The sequence below is a fragment of the Phoca vitulina genome, unplaced genomic scaffold (assembly GCF_004348235.1).
Source record: "Phoca vitulina isolate PV1807 unplaced genomic scaffold, GSC_HSeal_1.0 scaffold8, whole genome shotgun sequence".
In the NCBI taxonomy this organism is placed as follows: Eukaryota; Metazoa; Chordata; class Mammalia; order Carnivora; family Phocidae; genus Phoca; species Phoca vitulina.
The window spans coordinates 22,873,475-22,897,859 of record NW_022589711.1 but is presented as its reverse complement, the minus strand read 5'-3'; the positions used below and the strand labels follow the sequence as shown (position 1 = coordinate 22,897,859).

At 34.9% G+C, this 24,385-nt stretch overlaps 1 protein-coding gene across 14 annotated transcripts in view; it reads right to left on the bottom strand.

Moving 5' to 3' along the window:
- Positions 1–24,385, bottom strand: part of EPHA6 (EPH receptor A6) — an 811,402-nt gene that overhangs the window by 100,261 nt on the left and 686,756 nt on the right. For all 14 annotated transcript variants that reach the window (XR_004299778.1, XM_032406359.1, XM_032406369.1 and 11 more), the window contains one exon: positions 2,251–2,460. Coding sequence is in view for 13 of the 14 variants with exons in the window: in XM_032406359.1 (XP_032262250.1) it covers positions 2,251–2,460 (210 nt within the window). In the remaining variant the exon portion in view is untranslated. The remainder of the gene's footprint in view (positions 1–2,250; positions 2,461–24,385) is intronic.

Below are 24,385 nucleotides of genomic sequence, written 5' to 3'. Positions count from 1 at the left end.
AGAGATCACAGGTAATAATTCTTTGGCATTGGCAGTAGCAACATTTTTCTAGATATGTCTCCCAAGGCAAGGGAAACAAAAGTAAAATTAAACTATCTGAACTATATCAAAATAAAAAGCTTTTGCACAGTAAAGGAAATAATCAGCAAACAAAAAGACAACCTACTGAATGGGAGAAGATATTTGCAAATGACATATCTGATACGGGGTTAATTTCCAAAACGTAAAGAACTAAATGACTCAACACCAAAAAAAAAACAAATAATGGGCAGAAGACATGAACAGACATTTTTCCAAAGAAGACAAATGGCCAACAGACACATGAAAAGATGCTTAGCATCACTCATCATCAGATAAATGCAAATGTATAATTTTTTTTCATTTTTTTCAAGGCCTTCTTTTCTTTTCTTTTTTCTTTTTATAAATGTATAACTTGAAGCAACTTTTCAAGTTACAGAACAATGTAGATAAGATTTTTCTATTATGCATATTATTTCCAACCTTGGAGAATAGTGTTTAAAATTATTATATAAATTATATGCAATATAATATTTATAAAAATTCCAACAAATATGGTCTACTAAAAGAATAAAATAATATGAAATAAAGCATAAAATAGGAAATAACTACTACACTCTTTGTGTAGATGATATACTTGAAATTCCTATTAAATAATATTTTAACTGCTTTTTAAAATGGGAAGCTCATAAATAAATTTAAGATACTAATAAAACTGGCAGGTAACCCAAATTTTGAAGAATATTGCATGTTGTTGCAAATGGCAAGATTTCATTATTTTTTATGGCTGAGTAATATTTCATTGTATGTTTATACCACACCTTTTTTATCCATTCATCTACCATTGGACACTTGAGTTACTTCTTGGTTATTTTAATTAAGGCTACAATAAACACAAGGGTGCATATATCTTTTCGAATTAGTGTTTTCATATTCTTTGGGTAAATACCCAGTAGTGGAATTACTGGATCATGTGGTATTTCTATTTTTAAGTGGCTACACCAATTTGCATTCCCACCAACAGTGCACAAGGGTTTCTTTTTCTCTACATCTTCGCCAACACCTGTTGTTTCTTGTGTTTCTGATTTTAGCCATTCTGACAAGTGTGAGATGATATCTTATTGTGGAGTTGGAAATACTGCTTTTCCTATTATTATATATATATATATACAAAAATACTATTTTCAGGCATGATAGACTTTTATTTTTATGAAGGTTTTTGGTCAAATTAAAAGATCAATAGATACTGCTACCTTATATGTCAGGCTCTCAGAGATTAATTGATTTTCCTTAGCACTATATTTCTTTGTTGGAAAAAATTAGTGAAAATATCATCAATAAAGTAATATAGAGCATTTCCTCAGTGCAAATATAGTAAGGACATAATATGTTTCATTCATAATATTAAACTTGCATCTCTCTTGGAGTAATTGAATACAGTGAAGTTTCGAAACAACCTAATAGAAAATGAAATAAAAGGGAACTAAATAATGGATTTGCCTCTTCTACAATAATGTGTAAGGTTAGAGAAAGAGGAGAGGATAAAAACCTCTCCTCTTGAATAATTTTACTGATTTACTTTTCATTGAAGGTGACTGTCAAATGAGTCAATGGTGAAGGTTTTGTTGGAAAAATAACAGAATATTGTGTAGTTTTACAAATTATTAGCTTTTAGATAGCTGAAGAAAGACTCCTGCTCACATTCTCCCCAAGTGTCATTCAGAAAAAAAGTTTAGAGTGTACTTATATATCTCCAGAGAAACCTATCTTGTTCATTTGCAAGTATGATCAGGTCATTCCATAACATTTGCTGTGAGGAAAAAAAAAAGTCATTTCATAACCATTGGTTCTCACTAGCATTGACTTAATTGACTCACCATTGGCCTATACAGAACTCCACTTAAAAGAGATAATTATTAAGCATCAAGAATACCTCAGGCAAAGGCAGATTTGTTGTGAGGGCAATCAAGACTTGGACCTCAAGCATGATATGAAAGTCTCAGTACAATGGAAGAAAGAAAACAGTCAAATATATGAAGGTTTTTGTTGTTGTTTTGTTTTTTTGACCAGGCACTCAGATAAAGCAAATACTTCTCAACTAAATGATGATGTTAAATTTGGAAAATGACAAGTGTGAGCAGAAAATTAGGAAAACAAAAACAGAATTATTCTTATAATATTAAAAACAATACAAGTAAACAATCTATATTGGAAAAGGACATGTAAACTTACAGTTGTTGTATAAGCAGCTTCTGGATCATCTTCCAGCACCCGGGAGAGACCAAAATCAGAAACTTTGCATACTAAGTTGCTGTTGACCAATATATTCCTAGCTGCTAGATCACGATGAACGTAACCCATATCAGAAAGATACTTCATTCCTGACGCAATGCCTCGGAGCATACCAACCAACTGGATGACAGTGAAATGGCCATCATGTTTCTGAAAGAGAATCACAATTGTTCACATTGATTTATTTTAATGTAGCATGTGTGCGTGCGGGCATGCACGTGTGTGTGTGTAGCATTAAGGAAAACCTTGGAATTTATTTTACTGGATCCAATGAATACAGGCATCAAATTTGCTGACCATGAAGTGTAAGAATTTGTTTGACATTGAAAGGAAAGGAAAATCTAGCTGGAAGTGATGAAGGAGAACAAACAAAGGATAGAAGAGAACCAACCAAATGAACTTCCAGAAAGACTGATTTCAAAAACTTTAAGTAACAAGAGGGACCTGCGTCAAATTAGGTAGCAGCAATGACTACCAAGAGAACAGAATTCACTTTCCATAATTGTGACTGATGCACCAGCTGTGCACGTGGACAGAAGGACAGCAAAAGCTAGGATCGGACAAAAGCTGTGTAATAACTTGAAAGGTGAAAAACGATTACTCAGGAAAAAGAGGACTTGTTTGCATAAACAAGAAACAAGTTTAGGGAAGCTATAAGAAAGAGAGAAAAAAATACACGCGAACAGAAAATAACTAGATTTTCCCATTCTTTCATTATATTTAGAGCAAATAGAAAGGAAGTTGTTGGCAACTGACTGAAAACAGGACTATTTTAGCTCCCAGTTGGAAAGATTAAATGAAATCATATGAATAACAAGCCAGGCACGGCACTGGTACGCAGCTCAATCCCTTGATTGCTTATTCTTCTCATCTTGATCTAAAAATAACATTTTTTAAAGGAAAAAATTCAGTTGTCATCCATGCAAGATGTGTGCACCAATAAGACCAGACAAACAGTACCTAAAAATTAGGGAAAAATAAAATAAAAATATTTTAAGTTTGAAAAATAATGCATATTGTTCTACATAGTTATTTGGGGATAGCTGTCTCCAAAGGAGTTATAGAGAAACATGAAAGATTCTCGAGTTGGTTTTATACGCTAGGTAACATTTATTTATGAATGTTATTAAAATGAATATCTAGCAAAAGACTATTGAGCTATATTACCTTATACAGTGTGGTAGATGCATAAATAAGAGTTATCTTAAAATTTGCAAAGTTATAGCAGTTTTCATGGATAGCTGATTTAAAACTACAGCATGGGTTAGATGCGGGGGTGATCTGACTGTATCGCAGTGACGCAGTATCCTATACAACGATGATTCACTGGTCAGTTAAATGAAGAAGCTTCTACTACAAATGAAATAAACTTTGTCTTTATATCAACTTATCTCCCTGATAACTCTCTGATAATATCTCCCAACTCAAGTGCAGAGTAAGGAAAAGAACCCTCTCTTAAAAGAAACATTCTATAGCAAGAGTATCCATTTAAGCAGGCTCTTCTGTATAATTAATATATAAAAGATAACCTAGCAAAGAAAATCTTTGGTGTTATTAGCTCTTTATGTTTCCAATTCATCTTCCTAGACAGGGCACTATGAGATGAAATCTGCCTCTTCTATCATGTACCCTACCTACCTCTCCTCTATTAGGACTCTCAAAGCCTTTCAGTAGAATTCAAAACATAAATTCTTTTGGCCTAGAAAGGATTACACTAAATTTAAAGAGGTGGCTCTTTTACCTATTAGAAATGAAGTTGCCTGGTATCACAGTTCTCATCAATGCAGAATTTCTGCATGGTAGGAAATGTTACTGGACCATATGAAAATTAAGGAATGCCTCAGTTTTCTTATCTGTACAATGAGAATAGAATAATCTAACTCAGAGGTGCAGTGAATATCACATACAAAACACAAAGCACAGCCCCTGACTTATTTTAATAATAGTTATTATTTAATAAAACCTTGTTGTACTACAATTACATGTAGTTCATGTAATTTTAATATGAGTCAGAAAATTTTCCTCTCACTTTCCTGAAAAATCAATTGAGCAACATAAACTCCTACATCATAAAAGGAAATCATTATTTAATTCCAGGTTGAAATTTAATTTCCTATCTATTCTGAGAGTGACACAAAGCACCAAGTTCTTTCTTTTTTTTTAAGATTACTTTTTTAGAGCACTTTTAGGTTCATAGCAAAATTAAGAAGAAAGTATAGAGATTTCCCATATATCCTCTGCCCCCACACATGCATGGCCTCCCCCATTATCATTCCCTCCCCAGGGAACGATATTCTTGGTATTCTACATGCTATGGGTTTGGACAAATTTCTACTGACATAAACCCATTTTATACCACACAGAGTATTTTCACTGTCTTAAAAATCCTCTGTGCTTCACCTATTCATCCCCAGCTCCCCAAACCTTGGCTACCAATGATCTTTTTAGTTTCTTCATAGTTTTGCCTTTACCAGAATGTTATATAGTGGAATCCCACAGTAGGTAGCCTTTTCAGTTTCTTTCACTTCATAATATGCATTTAAGTTTCCTCCATGTTTTTTCATGGCTTGATGGCTCCATTCCTTTTAGTGCTGAATAAAATTCCTTTGCGTGCACAACAGCTTTATTTATCCATTCACCCACTGAAAGACATCTTGGTTGCTTCCATGTTTTGGCAATTATAAATAAATAATTATAAATGTTTATAGCATGTTTATAGCTGCAGGCTTTTATGTGGATATATGTTTTCAACTCCTTTTGTTAAGTACCAGGGAGGGCAATAGCTGGTATGTTTAGTTTTGTAAGAAACCCCCAAATTATCTTCCAAAGTGGCTGTACCATTTCGCGTTCCTACCAGCAATGAAGGAGAGTTCCTGTTGCTTCACATCCTTGCCACCATTTAGTGTTACTAATTTTGGCCATTCTAATAGGTGGTATCTCATTACTTCAATTTGCATTTTCCTGATGACATATAGTATGAAGCACCCTTTCATGTGCTAATTTTCCATCCGTATATTTTTTGTGGAGTGCCTTTTAAGGTCTTTGGCCCATTTTTAAATTGCCTTGTTTTCTTATTGTTGAATTGTAAGAGTTCTTTGTATATTTTAGGTAAGTCCTTTATCAGAGGTGTCTTTTGCAAACATTTTCTCCCAGTCTGTGGCTTGTCTTCTCATTTTCTCAACATTGTCTTTTGCAGAGCAGAAGTCTTAAATTTTAATGAAGTCCAGCTTATCAGGTTTTTTTTCTTGGATTGTATCTTTGTAGTTGTATCTAAAAAATCTTTGCCACATCCCATGTCTTCTAAGTTTTTCTCCTATATTATCTTCAGGAGTTTTATAATTTTGTGTTTTACATTTAGGCCTGTGATCCATTTTGACTTAATTTTTGTGAGGGGTGTAATGTTCTGTGTCTAGTTTTTTGTTTTTTGTTTTTAATTTTTGCATGTGGATATCCAGTTGTCCCAACACCATTTGCTGAAAAGACAATTTTTGCTCTATGGTATTGCCTTTGCTCTTTTGTCAAAGACTAGTTGACTACATTTATTACAGACTTTCTATTCTGTTCCACTGACCTGTTTGTCTATTCTTTCACCCTTAGCACACTGTCTTGATTCCTGTTTACGTCTTGAAGTCGGGTAGTATCAGTTCTCCAACTCTGTTCTTTTTCAATACTGTGTTGGCCATTATACATCTTTTGCCTCTACATGTAAACTTTAGAATCATTTTGTCGATATCCACAAAATAATTTACTGGAATTTTGATTGGGATTACATTGAAAATATATATCAAGTTGGAAAGAACTGACATTTTAATAATATTGAGTTTCCTTAGTTATGAACATGGAATATGTCTGCTTTTATTTAGTTCTTAATTTTGTTTATTAAAGTTTAGGTTTTCCTCATATAGATCTTGTACATATTTTGTTAGATTTATACCTAAGTATTTCATTTTGGGGGGTGCTAATATAAACGGTGTTGTGTTTTTAATTTCAAATTCCACTTGTTCATTGCTGATATGTGGGAAAGCTATTGACTTTTGTATATTAACCTTGTATTTGGCAACCTTGATATAATTGCTTATTAGTCTAATTGTTTTGGTCAATTCTTTCAGATTTTCTACATGGATACCATGTTATCTGTGAATAAGGACAGTTTTATTTTTTCCTTCCTAATCTGTATACTTTCTCCCTCTTTCTTGTCTTATTGCATTAGCTAGTACTTCCAGTATGATAGTGAAAAGGAGTAGTGAAAGTGACATCTTTGCCTTGTTCCTGATCTTGGTGAGACACCTTTAAGTTTCTCATCATTAAGTACAATAGCTGCAGGCTTTTTGTATATATAGTCTTTATCAAGTTTAAGAACTTCCCTTCTATTTCTAGTTTACTGAAAGTTTTTATCATAAATTTGTGTTCAATTTTGTCAAATATCCTTTTCTTTTTTATATGATCATGTGATTTTTCTTTTTTAGTCATTTGATGTGATAGATGACATTAATTCACTTTTGAAAGTTGAACTGTTCTTGCATACCAGGGTAAATCTCACTTGGTTGTAGGTGTAATCCTTTTATATAATGTTGGCTTGAATTTGTTAATATTTTGTTCCAAGTTATTTTTTAACAGGTTTATTAAGGTATGATTAATATACCATACAATTTACACTTTTAAACTACACAAATTTATCATTCTTAGTGTATTCACAGAGTTAGTGTAACCATATAGCCATATATATAACCATTATAGCCATAAGTCACCTTTAAAACTTTTTCATCATTCCCAGAAGAAACTTTATACTCACTGGCAGTCATTCTCCATCCCCCCAACTTCCCCTACCAGCCCTAGGCAACTACTAATTAACTTTCTATAGTTTTGCCTATTTTGGTTATTTCATTTAAATGTAACCATAAAGTATATGTTCTTTTGTGACTGTCTTCTTTCACTTAATATGATGTGTCAAGTTTCATTCAGTATTTTATATTATTTTTACTGATGTATAATATTTATTCATTTTACTTAGACATCTATCAGTTGATAAACATTAGAGTTACTTCCACTTTTTGGCTATATGCAATATATATATTTTGTTACATATATCCCCCCACCCCTTTTTTTAGGTAAGGACATTTAAGTTCTATTCTTTTAGCAATTATTAATTCTACAATGCAGTGTTATCAATGATAGTCACCACTTATTCAACTTATAACAGAATGTTTGCATCCTTTTACAAACCCCTCTGTTTCTCCTGCTTCCCCTCACTCTTGGCAGCCACTTTTGTACTGTTTCTATGAGTTCACTTTTTTGCCTTCCATGTATAAGTGATACCGTGCAATATCTGTTTTTCTCTGTCTGACTTATTTTGCTTAGCATAATGTCCTCCAGGTTTATCTTTGTTGTGGTAAATGGCAGGACTTCCTTTTATTTAAAGGCTGATTAATATTCCATTATATATTTTCCAGGTTTTCTTAATTCACTCATCCATTGACAGACACTTAGGTTATTTCCGTATCTTGGCTGTTACGAATAATGCTGCAATGAACTTGGAAGTACAGATATCTCTTTGAGATAATGGTTTAATTTCCTTTGGATATATACTAAAAGTGGGATTGCTGGATCATATGATAGTTCTAGTTCTAATTTCTTGAGGACCCTCCATACTGTTTTTCATATTTGCTGCACCAATTTATATTCTTGCCAACAGTGTACAAGGATTCCTCTTTCTTCACATCCTTGCCAATGTTTTTATTCTTGTCTTCTTGATAAAAGCCATCCTCACAGGTGTGAGGTAATATCTCATTGATTTGCATTTCCTTGATGACCAAGTCTGTTTTCTTCTAGGAATTTTATGGTTTCAGGTCTTATGTTCAAGTCTTTAATCCATTTTGAGTTAACTTTTGTGTATGGTATAAGATAGGGGTTCAGTTTTATTCTTTTGAATGTGGCTGTCCAGTTTTTCTGGCACCATTTATTGAAGAGACTATCATTTCCCATTGTATATTCTTGGCTCTTTTTGTCATAAGTTAATTGACCATACACCCAGGGGATTATTTCTGTGCTCTCAATTCTATTCCATTGATCTATGTATCTGTTTTTATGCCAGTACCACACTGTTTTGGTTACTATAGCTTTGTAATATAGTTTGAAATTAGGAAATGTTATGCTTCCAGCTTTGTTCTTTTTTTCAAGATTACTTTGGCTATTTGGGGTCTTTAATGGTTTCATACAAATTTTAGGATTATTTGTTCTAATTTTGTGAAAAATACTATTGGAATTTTGATAGGGATTGCACTGAATCTGTAGATTGCTTTGGATAGCATGGACGTTTTAATGATTTTACTTCTTCCAACCTATGAGTAGAGAATAATTTTCCATTATTTGTGTCATTTTCAATTTCTTTTATCAGTGTTTTATAGTTTTCAGTGTACAGATCTTTCACCTCTTTGGGTAAATTTATTCCTAAGTGTTTTATTCCTCTTCAATAAAATTGTAAATGGGATTGTTTCCTTCATTTCTCTTTCTGACAGTTTGTTGTTAGTGTATAGAAATGCAACTGATTTTTGTATATTGATTTTGTATCCTGCAACTTTACTGAATTTATTTATTTCTAACAGGTTGTTGGTGGAATCTTTAGAGCTTTCTATATATAATATCATGTTATGTGCAAATAGAGACAATTTTACTTCTTCTTTTCTGGTTTAGGTGCCTTTTATTTCTTTTTCTTGACCAAATGCTCTAGCTAGGATGCTACATTGAGTAAGAGTGGCAAGAATGGACATCTTTGTCTTGTTTTTGATATTAGAGGAAAAGGTTTTAGTTTCTTACCATTATGTATGATGTCTGCTGTGGGTTTCTCACATATGGCCTTTATAATGTTAAGGTATGTTCCCCTCTATATGCACTTTGTTGAGAGTTTTTATCATAAATGGGTACTGAATTTTGTCAAATGTTTTTTCTGCATCTATTGAGATGATCATATGATTTGTATCCTTCATTTTGTTGAATCATTCTTGCATCCCATCTGATCACACTGTATGATCCTTTCAATGCAGTGTTGAATTCAGCTGGCTAATATTTTATTGAAGATTTTTGCATCTATGCTCATCAGTGACATTGGCATGTAGTTTTCTTTTTTAATTATAATAAATACACATTACACAAAGCATTTTTATTGAAAATAATTTGCTAAGACAAATAGAGTAAGAGTATGATTATCTACCCCACCACTTCTGTTACCAGCAGAAGTAACCAGCATAGTAGATTTTCAGTGCTATTACCAGATCAGGGGGATAAAAAGGAAATGACCAAACTCTAGTGAAAACAGGTTTTCAATCAGTATTCTGACTGACTCTCATTAGTCTGGTTTAAAACTATTCCTGGTAATTCTGACCAGTTTGGTTTTTTGCTTATGACCACTAGTAGGCTGAATATTCACTCATCTGAGTGACTATTTGAGTGTAGTGTTGTTGATGAAATTTAGAGCCTTTTTTTTTTTAAAAGAGGAAAAAGATGGAATTTTATCCCAGATATTTCACAAGTCTGAGTAATCCAGTGACTTCTCAATTTCTAGACTATGTATTTCTATTGTATGGGGGAGTCAAATTAGAATTCTAGAAAGCACAAAGGGAAAAGGCAGGCCAAGGAAACAATGCTTCCATTTGACAAGAATTGTGCTTTTTCCTTGTGAGAAAATAAAATGCTGTGAGAGAGCCATTTGTGTTTGAAATAGCATTTTCACCTCCTCAGCAAAAATTGATTAAATATAGCAAAAGTCACTTTCCACAATATATTTTCTTGAAATGTTTAACAGTTAATATTGTTAATGAAAGAAAATGTGTAGAAAATGCTTGTTAAACTCATTTCTTGATCCCTTTTTTCACAGACTCAATATAGGCTATTGAGTTGTCAGAAAGGATTTAATTTTTTGCCAGCAGATGAAACTTTTGTTTGCCAAAAGAAGAACCATTTTCAGATAAACATCCATATCCAAGTTCGGGGAAGTCCAAAATTTGTCAAAGCACAAACGGGCCTTAAAGCCAATACAAATGTTTTACTTGAAATCTTTTGGGGTTAAGGTAAGTCTTTTATTTAGCTCAATATAATCAATCCAACATTTATGAAGTGTCCCAGTTATCTCTTGCTGCATAACAAATTAACCCCCAACCTGAGCAACTTAAAACAATAACAATCACCTATTTGGGTCACAAACGTGCAAGTTGGTTAGGGGTTGGCTCTGATGGTTCATGTCTGTTCAGGAGTCATCAACTGGGGTAGCTCAGCTGGGCCTGGATCCCGTTTCCAAGATGGCTCATTCATAAGTCTGTCAAGTTTGGGCTGGCCATTGACTGGGAGCTCAAATGAGACTATAGCTGGGAGCCCTTGGCTCTTCTTCAAGTAGACTTCTCTGTGGGATAGGTTATGGTTCCTCAGAGAATGGTTCTAAGAATAAATGTTCCAAGACACAGGAAGCTGAAGCTGCCAATTTCTTAAGCCTGATACTGGTTCAGAAACTGGTACAGCATCACTTCAAACTACATTTTGTAGTTTCTAGTATATAAATCTTGCATTTCTTTTACTAAATGTAATGATTTTATTCTTTTTGATGGTGGCGCATGTTTATATGCAGTAGATTCATAATTTTTACCAAATTCTCAAATAAATCTCTGATTTAAAAAAGCCAAGGAGCCATTAATCTAGGTAATATCTCCTCTATTCTAGTTTAACAGAGAAGAGACTGAGTCCCAGTAAAGTTATACAATTCATCCAAGGTAAGTAAATGAGAGAGTTGGGCTTAGAATGCAGGTAGGATGACTTCTGAGGGGTCACCAAATATTTATTAAATTATTACCTCAGATCCAGCTCCATAGGGGGGAGGATCATCCATTATCTGTATATTTTATTCTAATTATTAACCTGAGCTTAAGCATTGAGTCTCCTAAAACGGGGTTTGACTGCTAACACATCAACTGCTCTTGCTTCTAACTGAGCTCTTATACCAAACCAAACCAAAGCAAAACAAAATAAAAGCAAATACAAATAACAAACAACAACAAAACATATTTTTATGATTATGGAAGTAATATGAATCCATTGTGAAAATTTTGGAATACGATAGAAAACTATAAATAAGAGATAAAATTCATTCATATTTAAGACCCATCATTTGATAGTCTAATTTTTTCTGTTATTAAAATTAATCTCATATTGTTCATAATATATTATGAAAATAACATATATTATTAAAGACTATAAAATATTGTTTATAAAGATAATATAGTTTCTAATATATAAATGTGCCATATTCCTTTATTACCAGTTCTGTTTATTTTCAATTTTTTATTGTTAATAAAACTTCAGTAAACATCCACATATATCCATCCTTGCATGAGGATAAATTCCAGAAGAATTTATACATCAAAGACATAAACATTATTAAAACTCTTGATATTGATTGCCCAATTGCTTTTCAGAAAAAATGTTATTATGCTAATACCCAGAGCAGATCTCACCACTCCCTTGCTACTATTCATTAATAGCAAGAAGAGTTTTGTATCAAGTACAGAAAAAATGCCATTTCCAGTATTTTATTAATTTTTATTATCCATGTTGTTGCCAATGGTAAGATTTCATTCTTTTTTTTATGGCTGAGTAATATTCCACTATGTAAACATAGCACATGTTCTTTATCCATTCACCAATCAGTGGACACGTGTGTTACTTCCATAATTTGGCTATTGTAAATTACAATAATTTACTGTAAATATTGGGGTGCATGTATCCCTTTGAATTAGTATTTTTGTATTTTTTGGGCAAATAGTAGCATGATTGCTGGATCATAGGGTAGTTCTATTTTTAACTTTTTGAGAAACATCCACACTGTTTTCCAGAGTGGCTGCACCAGTTTGCATTCCAACCAACAGTGCAAGAGAGTTCCCCTTTCTCCACATCCTCGCCAACACCTGTTGTTTCTTGTGTTGCTGATTTTAGGCATTCTGACAGGTGTGAGGTGATATCTCATGTAGTTTTCTTGCAGTGTCTTTGTCTGGCTTTGTTATCAGAATAATACTGGTCTTGTAAAATGAGTTTGGGCATGTGCCCTCCTCTTGTATTCCATGCAACTTATTTCAAAATTATTTTTGAAATTATTAAACTCTTCTTATTGCCAGTGTTTGGAGAGACTTAAATTAATTTCTTTCATTCAGCATCATAGCAATCATAGTTCCAAGAACAGTAAGTGGCCTCATTAAAAATGAGATTTTGGTGTTTGAAAAGAAGATAAACCACTTTCTCCATGTTCTGTCATGTGACTATATGATGTGGAATATGTATTTCTAATTCCCATGGCCAAGACATTTCAGGGGTCTGTGAGGTCAAAACTATTTTTACAGTTGCACTAAGACATATATCTACCTTTTTTTTTCACTGTGTTGATATTTGTACCAATGGTACAAAATTCTGGTGGGTAAAATTACAGGAGCCTTAACACAAATTAAGGATCAAGGTAGTAGCACCAAACCAAACTGTCCTAATATCCTCTATCCTCATATTCTCTGCCACATGAACTAAACAAACAAACAAAAAGGGGACAGTTTTGTATAAGAATGAGAATGTATTTGACGAAGCAGTAAAATTCATTAATTTTGCTAAATGTTGATCCCTGATTACACACTCTTAGGACCAACAGCTGTGGGGGAATAGAAAAAAGAAGGATTGGGCAGCAGGAGAACTTAATGTGCAGTGTATGCAAACAAAGGCCTTCATATACCCCCATAGGATGTCCTGGAGCTGGGATAACTCTTCAGAGTTCATTCAAATTGAGGAAAAGGGGCTGTAGCCAAGGCCATTTCCCAGAGAGGGACTCAGCTAAGGATTATCAGCTGCCAAAACTCTTGAACTTATAGGAATAAGGGAGATAATCCTGATGCTTCTCCCCATTGAAGTTTCTTCATGGGAATCTCCTTTTAGAATCTGCTTCCCTGGGTGCCCAACCTGTGATAATCTCTCTCTCTCTCTCTCTCTCAGTTGTTTATAAAATGTGCGCTTGATGAAAGAGAAGCGCCAAACACAGTTTTATATTCTTTTAGGAACTTATACTGCTATTGTTGCCATTTTATTATAGGAGGGGAAAATGTTAACATTCCTTAAACGCTACATACCAGTCACAGTTACAAGCTTTTTATTATCATCATATTCAATGTTTGTAACAACTCCGTGATATAAGTGAAGTTATTAGCTCCATCTTATAGATGGTCAAACTGAAGGACAAAGATATTTAATAACCTACTAAATGGTGCAGTCAGGATTTGAATCCAGGCAGTCGAATTCCAGAGCCTGTATTCTTTTTAACTGGAGTTGTCTAGAAAAGAGCTGACCCAAACTTTGCCATAATGACCCAGTCTGGCCTAGTTTGGGCAGCATAATTTCACTTAATAAGGCAAGGTATAAAAGAGCTCTGAGACCAATAAACCAAAAAACAAACGAACAAGAACACTCCAGATAAACCAACAAATGAGAATCTATTTATCTATGTCGCTGAGTGGAATAGTCTCATTTATTCCCCCATGAGGTATGGCACAAATCTCTTTCTCTACAAATGATACGACTCTCTCCTTCACACAAAATCTATATTCCTTTTTCTAGTCCTAAAAGCTATACATAATAATGCCCGCTACTTCCAAGAACTGCAGAGTGCCACCAGATTCTCTTTCAGACGCTGGAGCAAGACACCCACCAGATCTGAGCAGTCGCTGGCATGTCACATTGTCTTCACAATGCAAGCAATGCAAACTCTTGATGATGTTTTTTCAAGGCCCTGCCTCACAGGTGGCGCTGCATGAACACTTTAAGCCTCTCAGTGTCCAATCATCTTAGGTTGACCTCATGTACTTAGCCTGTGCTGAGGACAAATGTAGGATTTGAGTGCTATGCTCTCCTGAAGTCATCTCATTATTATTATTTTTTTAAATAAATATATTCAAATTCTACGAAGACACAAATATCAGTATATCACCCCTTTCCTTAAAACCGTTCAATGAACTTCAGTGAAGAATAAAGTATAGTACTCAATACAAAAACACGACCCTTGCTTCTATCTCTAGTCTCAAGTAACTTATTCTGATTCATTTTGTTGTGTGTGTTTAATTCGCTCTTACAACATGTTATTTCATGTCTGATATGCTGTGCTTCTATAGTTCCGTCTTCCAGGAATGCCCTTCTGGTCTTTGGTCACCTGAATTTTTCATGAGAAGTGCTATGTCTCCTAGGAGGTCCTGGCTGAATTTCCAAGTTCATTCTTTCAAATAATACTCACTGAACATCTACTATGGGTCAGTTGTTGCTCTGACTGCTGGAGTCAGAGTGGGAAGCGAATGAGAAAGGTGCCTGTTCCAGTCGCACCAACATTTAATTGGAGGCACGGAGACGGAAAATAAATAAGAAATAAATGAGATATTTTTAAATAATGAAGAACTACAAAATAAGTAAACTGGAGTGCTATGAAAGAAGATGATATGATGGAGGCTGTGAGTAGTTCCCAGCAGGTACAAATCGCTTAAGTCAAGAATGAGTTTGGCATGCTTGATGAATAAAAGCCAGTGAGGCTGGAACTTGTTGAGTAAGAGGGAGACTGGAGAGGTAGGCTCAGGCAGAATCAGGTAGAGTATTGTAAGCTCTGTCGAATAGTCTAAAATCTATTCTAAAAGTAATGACAAGTTAGAGACGAGTTTTAATTGGGGAGTGATATTCTCTGACTTGCATATGAAAATGCTAGCAGGGAGATGAATTTGGAAGCTATTGGAGTAACAAAGGAGAAAGAAACTGGTGGCTTGAATCACATTTGAGATCTATTTTCAAGGCACAGCTAACAGTACCTACAATAGATTGGAAGGAGGTTGGGACTGGTCAGGAAATTGGAGGAATAAAGTTGGACCAAGTTTCTTTCTTTATTGCTCTCAAAGCATCCTGTCTATACCAACGCTGGCTAAAACCATATGTGTATGTGTCAGCCTTTCCCACTGGCTTGAACATACTCTCATCTAGGGCAAGAGTCTTGGTCATCTTTGAAATCTCAGGGCCTAGCATCATGTCTGGCACGTGACAGATATTCAAGAGATACTCACTGGATTGAACTGAACTGAACTGAATTTATTTTTATCCTAATGGAGTGAAGTACTTCAGGCTTTTAGTCAGTAGTAGGATATTTTCTTGAAGGATTTTTCATGGAAAATTAGACTTACTATAAGAGATTCTCTGAGAAAATCATGAGTATATGAGAATATTGACTACACTTGCAACCATCTTTACTTCTGAGGTTAAGATTCTGGTTTGACTCTGATTATGACCATCAGACTCTTAAATTTTCACTAAAGAGTGAGGAAAAGGGGGCTAAATGTGGTATATAGGTTTCTACTATATTTCTTTGTAGATGTTCACTGGAGCATAGTGATGTATGATGTATGCATAGTGATGATAAACTATCAAAGGTCTGTGGACCACAATATAAATCATTGTCCTAAAATTCCGTTGTTGAGAAAGTGTGCTATACTCCTTTGTATACAGTAAATAATTATAGTGATTCAGTGTCCTGAAATACATACGAGTGATAAACAATATTGCAGCTGGTAGATGATAAGCTGCTATTATAGAGTAGAATTAATAAAAATTGCACATCTTCATTTAGCAAACATTTACAGAGAATCCAATTCACTATGCAGTGTCTTGGTTACCTTCAGTAAATAAATCAACTTCAAAGATTCCTCACAAATCTGGCATAATAAACACTATTGGACAATGACAATTTATGTTCTAAAATGAAGTAATGAAACTTTGATTCATATGCACGTCAAAAGACATTTTTGGTTCACTAACCATGAGTTATAAGGAATGGCACCAGCCTTTTAAAACAGAATGACACAAAGAGAAGGGTTAGCTGAAGCCTTGTAAAATGATTACTTCTAAAATGCTGACTTGAGCTATAAAATGGCGATGCAAAAAATGTACCTCACTAAGTGGTTTACAAAGGCTCGAGGTATATCAACAGCGGGCTTTGTAAGCCTCTAGTCCCCCTCCTGCAGCGCTGCCAGGGGCTGGGGCAGGGGCATAGGAGGCAGTACTAATCAACAGGCATAAAGTTTCAGGTAAGCAAGATGAATAAGCTCTCTGGATGTGCTGCACAACACTGTACCTGCAGTCAACAATACTGTTTTGTACGCTTAAAAATTTGCTGAGAGAATAGATCTCATGTTGCGTTATTTGCAGAATAAAAAATTTTTAAAAATTCTATTTGGGTTTACAAGTTTATGTAAAAGATGCAAAATCATCTGGAGGAATTAAAATAATATTTGTGAATCACAGATGGTAGCATGAGTTAGTTTCACCTTATATCCAGCTAAGATCTGTGGTGATGAGAAAATGAGAGCTTAGATTAGGGTGTGTATGGGGGTTCAGGTTATAGGTGATTTTATGAGATGGAAGAAAACCCAGCCTGTGGATACGAGGAGACGGGGAGTGTGTGCCACCACATGGGATTTAAAACAGGAAAAGTTGAATACTTGAGGACCTAGGAAGAGGACATGAAGAGAGGGATGGATGCCACAGAAAAATGGCCTTTAAAAAAATTTTGCCCAAGGCAAGTCATGTAGAAGGGAGGAAAACACTCTTTTCTACTTTTGAAGGAAACTCCTGACCCCCTTCTTTATTGGAAGTTACATCCTTTAGCTGTGGTCTGAGTTAGAGAGGCTTTTATGGATCTACCTAGAGACTTAAGGAATATCTTTAAAAGAAATATTTATGGGAAAATGCATTTGAGTTTTCGACAATTGATTTATAAGTGACTTTGCAGAAAACAGACCTTGGAGGGTTACTTCTATAACTTAAGTATAAAGTTAACATTCAGTTTTTATGTTTCTAAATCAGAAAGTTGATCATGCTGTGACTTTTAAAAATGCTCCTGAATTTGAAAAAGAAATGGCTAAGGTTATTTATAGATTTGAAAAGACTAAGTAATTTTTGTTTTAAAATTACCAAACGAGGAAGAATCAGTATCTCCTTTTTACCGAAGTCTTGGCTCTTGTGGCCTCCCCCGTTGAAAATCTTATTATAATTTCCTGTAGCGTATTTACTAAATCCTTCAAGGCTTTTCTTTTGTAGTCATTGTGGATTTGCACTAGGTAGAGTTATATTTTTAGTTATAGAAGGAAGAGGCCACCAATAACAGAATCGGAAATTTCAATCATAAGGAAACCAAAAATGTCATTTCTAATATATCTAAAAAATCTAGGAAGAAAAGTAGATATGGATTTGTGAAACATGGTAGTTGGATTTCAGAATTACATTTTAAGAGCTTAAAGTGGGTCTGGATATAATATAGCTTTAGTTTACAAAGCTTACAAATGAATTTGTTTGTTTCTTTTTTTTTTTTTTTTTTTTTGCTTAGGTTTATGTGAATGTAATCTACACCAGCTACTGTGTGCTTCACTTAAGTAAAGCCAAGAAAATGTAAATTTTTTTTTTTTTTGACATCTGGGGAAGGGTGTCACAGAGTGCCAAAGTCTTGATGAAGCATCATTAGAGTGCATCAAAATTACCCGGGAAGTTTTTGCAAAATATAGCTGCTTGAGTCTGCATCTATATTTCATAAAATCTCTCTAGAATGGTGATTCTGATTTGCAGGCATGGTTGGGAACTGCAAGATTCAAGTCTAATATTTAGTTCTGTAAATCCAAAATCTCCTGTATGGTCCAAATGGGGATATAGGATTGACCATATAGGAGTTCAGGAAAATGCATGGAATATCTCTATACATCACTATAATTATGAATTACACACCAATTAAAAAATCAGCATAAAAACCTGTATGCAAAAGAAGAATTAGTAAGGAAAATTAGAGTACAATTTCATGGTACCAGGTACTAAAAATGCCACAACACATTTACAATATTATAATGTTAAAAGAGATAAATTCAGGCTTTTGGAAGTTGATGCTCTAACTTCTAATTTAAAAATAAAAAGTTCAGCCAGCCATATACTTGGTTCCAAGTATACCCTGCTTTCATATATTTGGATGTTTACTGTCACATTATTTTTAGAATAGTATTTGGCATTAAGCTGGCACAGGCATGATAAATAATAACATTTGTCTACATGAAGTTTTATATATTTTTTCTGAAAAAAGTAATTAAGGGGATTAATTCAACTCTAATTTTTATGGTTTAAAAAAAAGGTATTGGTAGGTAAATGTGACTTCATTTTTTTTACTGTTGAATATTAAATGAATGCGATGTAGATTAATTTTGCTCTCATACCCTAGCACAAATATAATTTCACAGAACACAATTTACAAGGAAAGTATGCTAATAAAATACAGCTCTCATTATTAATATATAACCAGCATAAGGTAAAATGCCATCTTTACTAGATTTATAATTTGACTACATAAATATTTAAAAGATCCCTTTAATTTTTTAAATTAATATTAGCTTTGCATTTGTTCAAGGAAACTCTTCAAATGACTCACATTGCTTTCGAAAGGCTGATATGCACTGATATGTATTATTTAAATACTCATATTCTTGACGTATATCTAGATTTTTTTTTTAATGGTGAAAATTAAGACTATTCTTAGCCACTAGAAGAAAACAGACCAGGAAGTAACAGAAAAACAATTTTAAAACTCTTGGTGACGTCTTCTGATATACATTATAATAATAGATAATATTATGGAGACTTTAATATGGAGTTTAGGTCTATTAGCTATTTAATACTACATAAAACTCACAATAACTGTGGGAAGTAGTTATTGCCTATTCTTGACTTTATTTTATGGATGACAGTTGTCCTTGAATCTTCCCTTTTGCCTGCACACTTTATCCAATCTAACAGCAAATTCTATCAGCTCTACACCACAGAATCTAGTATTTTCCATCAACTCAACTATAATCCTCATCTAAGCCACTGTCATCTCCTTACTTAGATTTTTATTACAAAAGCCTCCAAATTTCTCTCCATCCATCTGTACTTCACATTTGTCTTTGAATATAGCAACCAGAGCAATTTTTTAAAAACACAATCAGATTATGTTATATCTCTACCCCAAACCCTACAATAGCTTCACGTCTTACCCAGAGAAAACTCAAACACATTACAATGGCCTAAAATGCCCCAATTCAGTGTTTTTACAAGTTGGTTGCATATTAGACTCAGCTGGAGGAACTTTGAACAAATATAAATGCATGGGTTCCACCAAGAGATTCTGATTTAATTCACCTGGGATGCAGGCTGGAACTTGGGATTGTTAAAAGCTCTCTAAATTAAATGATTATAATGTGCAGCCAAGGTTGAGAATAATTTCCCTCCAACATTTGAGTCCCTTTCTGCCTCCATCAACTCTCTGACTTCATCTTCTACCACCCTTTCCCTTATATAATCTCTTCTAACCATAACCGTAGGGTGACGATATATTTTATTAACCCAACGGCAGGGTAAAAGGGTCAATATTAACAATTATGAAGGGGCAATAGGCAGGAATTAGCACTGTTCTAGGAAAAAAACAGGCATTTAATCATAAAGCATAAAGGCTTAATTTGTAGTTCTTTGGGTATAGAATGCTCCAGCCTCAGGGTGTTGGCCCCTGCTGTTCTTACTCTTTGGAATATTTCCCCCTAGGCATCCCACTGGCTTGTTCCCTCACCTTCTTCCGTCTTTACTCATATGACACTTCTCAGTAAGATCTTGCTTGTTCATTCAATTTCATACTGAAATCTAATCTCGCTTTCATCTTCACTTCTCCTACTTTTTCTTCCCATCTGATGTACATACATTTGGCTGAATTCTTTATTTCTCTTCCCACTAGATTTTTTATTTCTGTTTTGTTCACTTCTGTACCCTAGCCTCCAGAATAGCGCGGGGTCTACTATGTGAACTAAACACGAACGCATATTTGTGCAAAAAAAAAAAAAAAAGAATGATTTATCAGCTGTTTCACATTGGGCAAGCTACCTATTATGCTTTGCCTCAATTTCCTCATTGATAAAATGGGGATAATATTAACACCCACCTCATAATGTTGCTGTAAGCACTTGGTGAATTAATGAATGCATGGGATTGGGATAATGCCTGACTCACAGAAAGCACACAGAATTGCTACCTACATTAGTTAATTAAAGATATTCATTTTCATTTTTGCTTTAGCCACTGATTCTTAGGGCCATACCTGGAAACTGTCACCCCTAAAATGGCCTTGCTTCAGAAATATTTTATTTCATTTCCTTTTATTTTATTTTTATTTTTATTTTTTTGCTTTAAAAATCTTAGGTATCAATATACTGTGTTGGTAAACTGGCCCTCTGGAGAAAAAAAAACAAGCAATGATCTGTGGTGTTTGCCAACTGCTGTCGTGTAAATATTTCCATCATGGCCCATTTCAAGCTACTAACAGTTTAACAACCAGCTCCCTAGATTCCTCGCCATTTAATAATCCTCTCCCGCAACCTGGAATGATCTGGCTCTAACAAACCACTGCCCGTATCCTACTGCTGGCACATTCTCCTTTCCTTCAGCTCTCCCACCCTCATCATACAACTAGACTTCCTCTTTTACATAGTCACAGCTCCCAGCTGATGACATTTCTATTCATTTCTAGCCTATCAGTCTTTTTATTTTCTTCTCTGTCTAACCTGGATTCACCAGTTGCTTACCTGCAAGATTCTTTTTCCACTACCCCAATTCACCTTTAATGCCTGTGAGTTTCTGTTGAACCTGCTCTACACACGGCAGCCTCCGTTATCTCCATTCTTATATTTGGGGGGGGGGGTCGAGTGTTCCTGCAGAAAGTCATGGATACATGCACACCACTGCCAGAACACATTCAGATTCTTCAGCATCAGCTGGATGTCAGCATTAGTTAATTATTTTACTTTCTCCAGGACGAAAGATGTGGTCTGGCAGATGTGGAGGAAGAATACAGGTGCCTAATGACAATTACTGGATTAGCAGTCCAGAAGATCCACTTCCGGACACTGAGGGTTGCACTATCGTTAAAAACCTTAGTAACAATTTTTAACTGGTTGCCCTTGCTGGGGCCCAGAGAAAAACTGTTCCTGGTCCAGAACCTGCTCTTGATGCTCCCCCCCCGCTTTTTTTTCCTTTGGTCTGATCAGTGATCAGCTACTTTTCTTTTTAACTTCAGCCATTATTCTAAACATTCACTTTAAATGAAGGTTTGTTCTCAAACTTCCAAATAAACTCTCCTCCTACTTCACATAGAAATGCACCAACATCAGGTATCATCTCTTTCAATTTAATGCTTCTCATACATCTCTCTAGATTGACAACACACAGTCCCATGAGCCCTGGAAGATGTGGAGGCCTCTACTATTCAAAGTTAATCCTTTACCAGGGTCCTTGATTTTGTACCTTCCCATCTCCTGAGATAGTTGGCCTTATCAATGTATTTTCTTTAATTCCCTATCCCCCAGTGTATAAGTTGTCTAAATTTCTTTCTATTTAAAAAATAGTCTTCATGTTTCTTTTTGTCTACTAGCATCTGATTTTTCTCTTGACTTGCTATCTCACGCACTTTTTACAAAAAAAACCAACCAAACAAACCCCAGAACCCCAATTCCTATTCATCTTTCATTCTCATTTTGCCCTATACATTCTGACTTCTGCCTGGGACCAACCCATTAAACATGCTCTTGAGATCACAGAAGACCTCATAAGCGGTAAATCCCATAGATGCTTTTCAGTCTTCGTTTTTCTGAACTTCTCTGCTGCACTTGGTACAGTTGCTTATTTGCTCCCGCCTGGTGTGCAGGATTCCATGTCCTCACCTCCCTCCTTGTTCCTCTTTGACCATTTATTCTTAGTCACCTTTGGAGACATCACCCTGCTGCCTCCTCAGGTTGGCATGCCACAGAGTGCCAACCTTGTTCAGCTCCTTGCCTTTCTCTAAAAGTTCTTCCTAGAAAATATGGTTTGGCTTTAATAACCACTTTTATGCTACCGGCTACCAGATCTTTAACTTTAGTCTGTATTTTTCTCCTCAGCTTCAGATTTGTATTTCTAATTGCTGTCTGGACATGTTCACTGAATGTTCCATAGACATCTCAAATGGAATACAAGCCAAATGAAACTCAGCATCTCCCAACGACCAGCCCATCCTATTCCTACTCTGTTTCTTCAAATCAGTTTGTAGCACCACCTTCCACACATTCTTCTTGCTCCTAGGCATCCTTTTCCAATTATGTTTTGAAATATGGTTTCCTTACCCAATCTGATCTTGTTGGATTTTGTTTTTATTAATCCCCCCCTTGTTCTCTTTGTGCTTTGCAAATAATGTATCTGTATCTTTTCTCTCATATCAAAGGATTTGAGGTGGCAACAAGAGGCTGTAGCCTGAACACACACAATATAACATCTTATACTGAAACCAGTGGTATTATATTTTTACATAACTGAATTGTGTGATTTGATAAACAAATCCACATTCAAAAAATATTATAAAATAAAGGAATAACTTTTTGTGGTTGGCATATGGTATCTCAAAGTTTTTAAGTATTTTAAAACTGTTTTTATTTGAATTGCTTGTTAATGTTGTTATAAAAATGGAAGTCCAAAGATTTAAGGGCAAGCAGTTGCCAGGTAAATGCTACAAAAAGTGTTTATGAAATCCATATGCATAGTTTGAGAGAGACCATACACGGATGATGGCCAAGATTACACTTAATCCACACTCGGAAAAGTTAGGAATATTTGCCCATCAGTGAGGTCATACATTCCAGGCAGCAGAGCCGATGCTCTGCTTGCTAAGTCAGGATGCATTTTATTTTAAAATTAAAAGCACACATATAGTTACATACCCACCCACATCCTTTCTGCGTGCACACGCACACACACACACACATATGTGCACACACACACGGACAAACACAGACACTTAACCACACCAGCTCTTGCCAATATATACCTGGAGGAATGTCCATAAGGATGCTGAACAGTAGACGATTTATGAATCTAGTGCAACATCACAGCCAGCCACCACCACTGACACTAGATTGTCATTTTGTACTTGGTTTTGCTACCACTCTTTCATATAAAACAGTAAACTGAAGTGATTTTCAAATATGTGGGAGACCAAGGGGAAATCTTTTCTGCTTCTAGTAAGCACAGAATGCTATTAATGAGCCACAGATTGCTTCCCTACAACGCAATGCACTTAGCCACTTCCTCTGTGCTCACAGAAGCTGTGATTATTAAATTCTAAAGCAGTAGTTTGAAAAATGACTTCGTTTTCGAGAATTTGTACGATATATATCTTTATAAATTTTATTTCTACTTGCCATGGGGACGTGAGTGTCTGCTACTGACTTAAAGTTTATGTAGCACTTTGAGCTTCTGGGGTAAAAGAGATAGGATTACAAAGAAAGGTAAGAATATTAAAAAAGGGTAAGAAGGGAATATTGGGCCCTGTGGATTTTTTTTCTCATGCAATGATGTTTATTTTAATAGAAATTCTACGTGCAGAGGACACAGGTTCACATGGGGAGATGACGGTGAGCTTCTAAAAAGAAGTAATAAGTAGTTTGATTAAAAAAAAAAAAAAAGTGTATGAGAACATTGCTTTGAGTCAGGGACCTGAGTTTGAATCTTCACTCTACCACTTACAATACGTCATGTATTATTCTATAAGCCTTACAATAATCGACTCAATGGATCCTCTCGACACTCATATGCAGTAGATGCTGTTAATATTCCCATTTTATAGTTAAGTAAACGGAGGCACACGCAAGTTAGTAACTTGCCCAAGTCACAAGGTCGCGCCGCTGATAAGTGACGGCCAAGGTGAGCTAACATATATTAAGATTCTCACAGCAGAGGTAATGGTATCCCACTTATAAACATGTAGTAGGATGTTTACAAATAAATATTTTATTGATAACATATTATCTTTTCTTTATAATGTCTTTTAATTAATTCAGGATTCATCAGGATAAAAAAGTATATCTGAAGCTAACAATTCTCTCCTAATTTGCTGTGGCAGGCAGTCATTCGATCCAATTTTCAGCAGCAATTTAGATTGAGTATGTGCGAC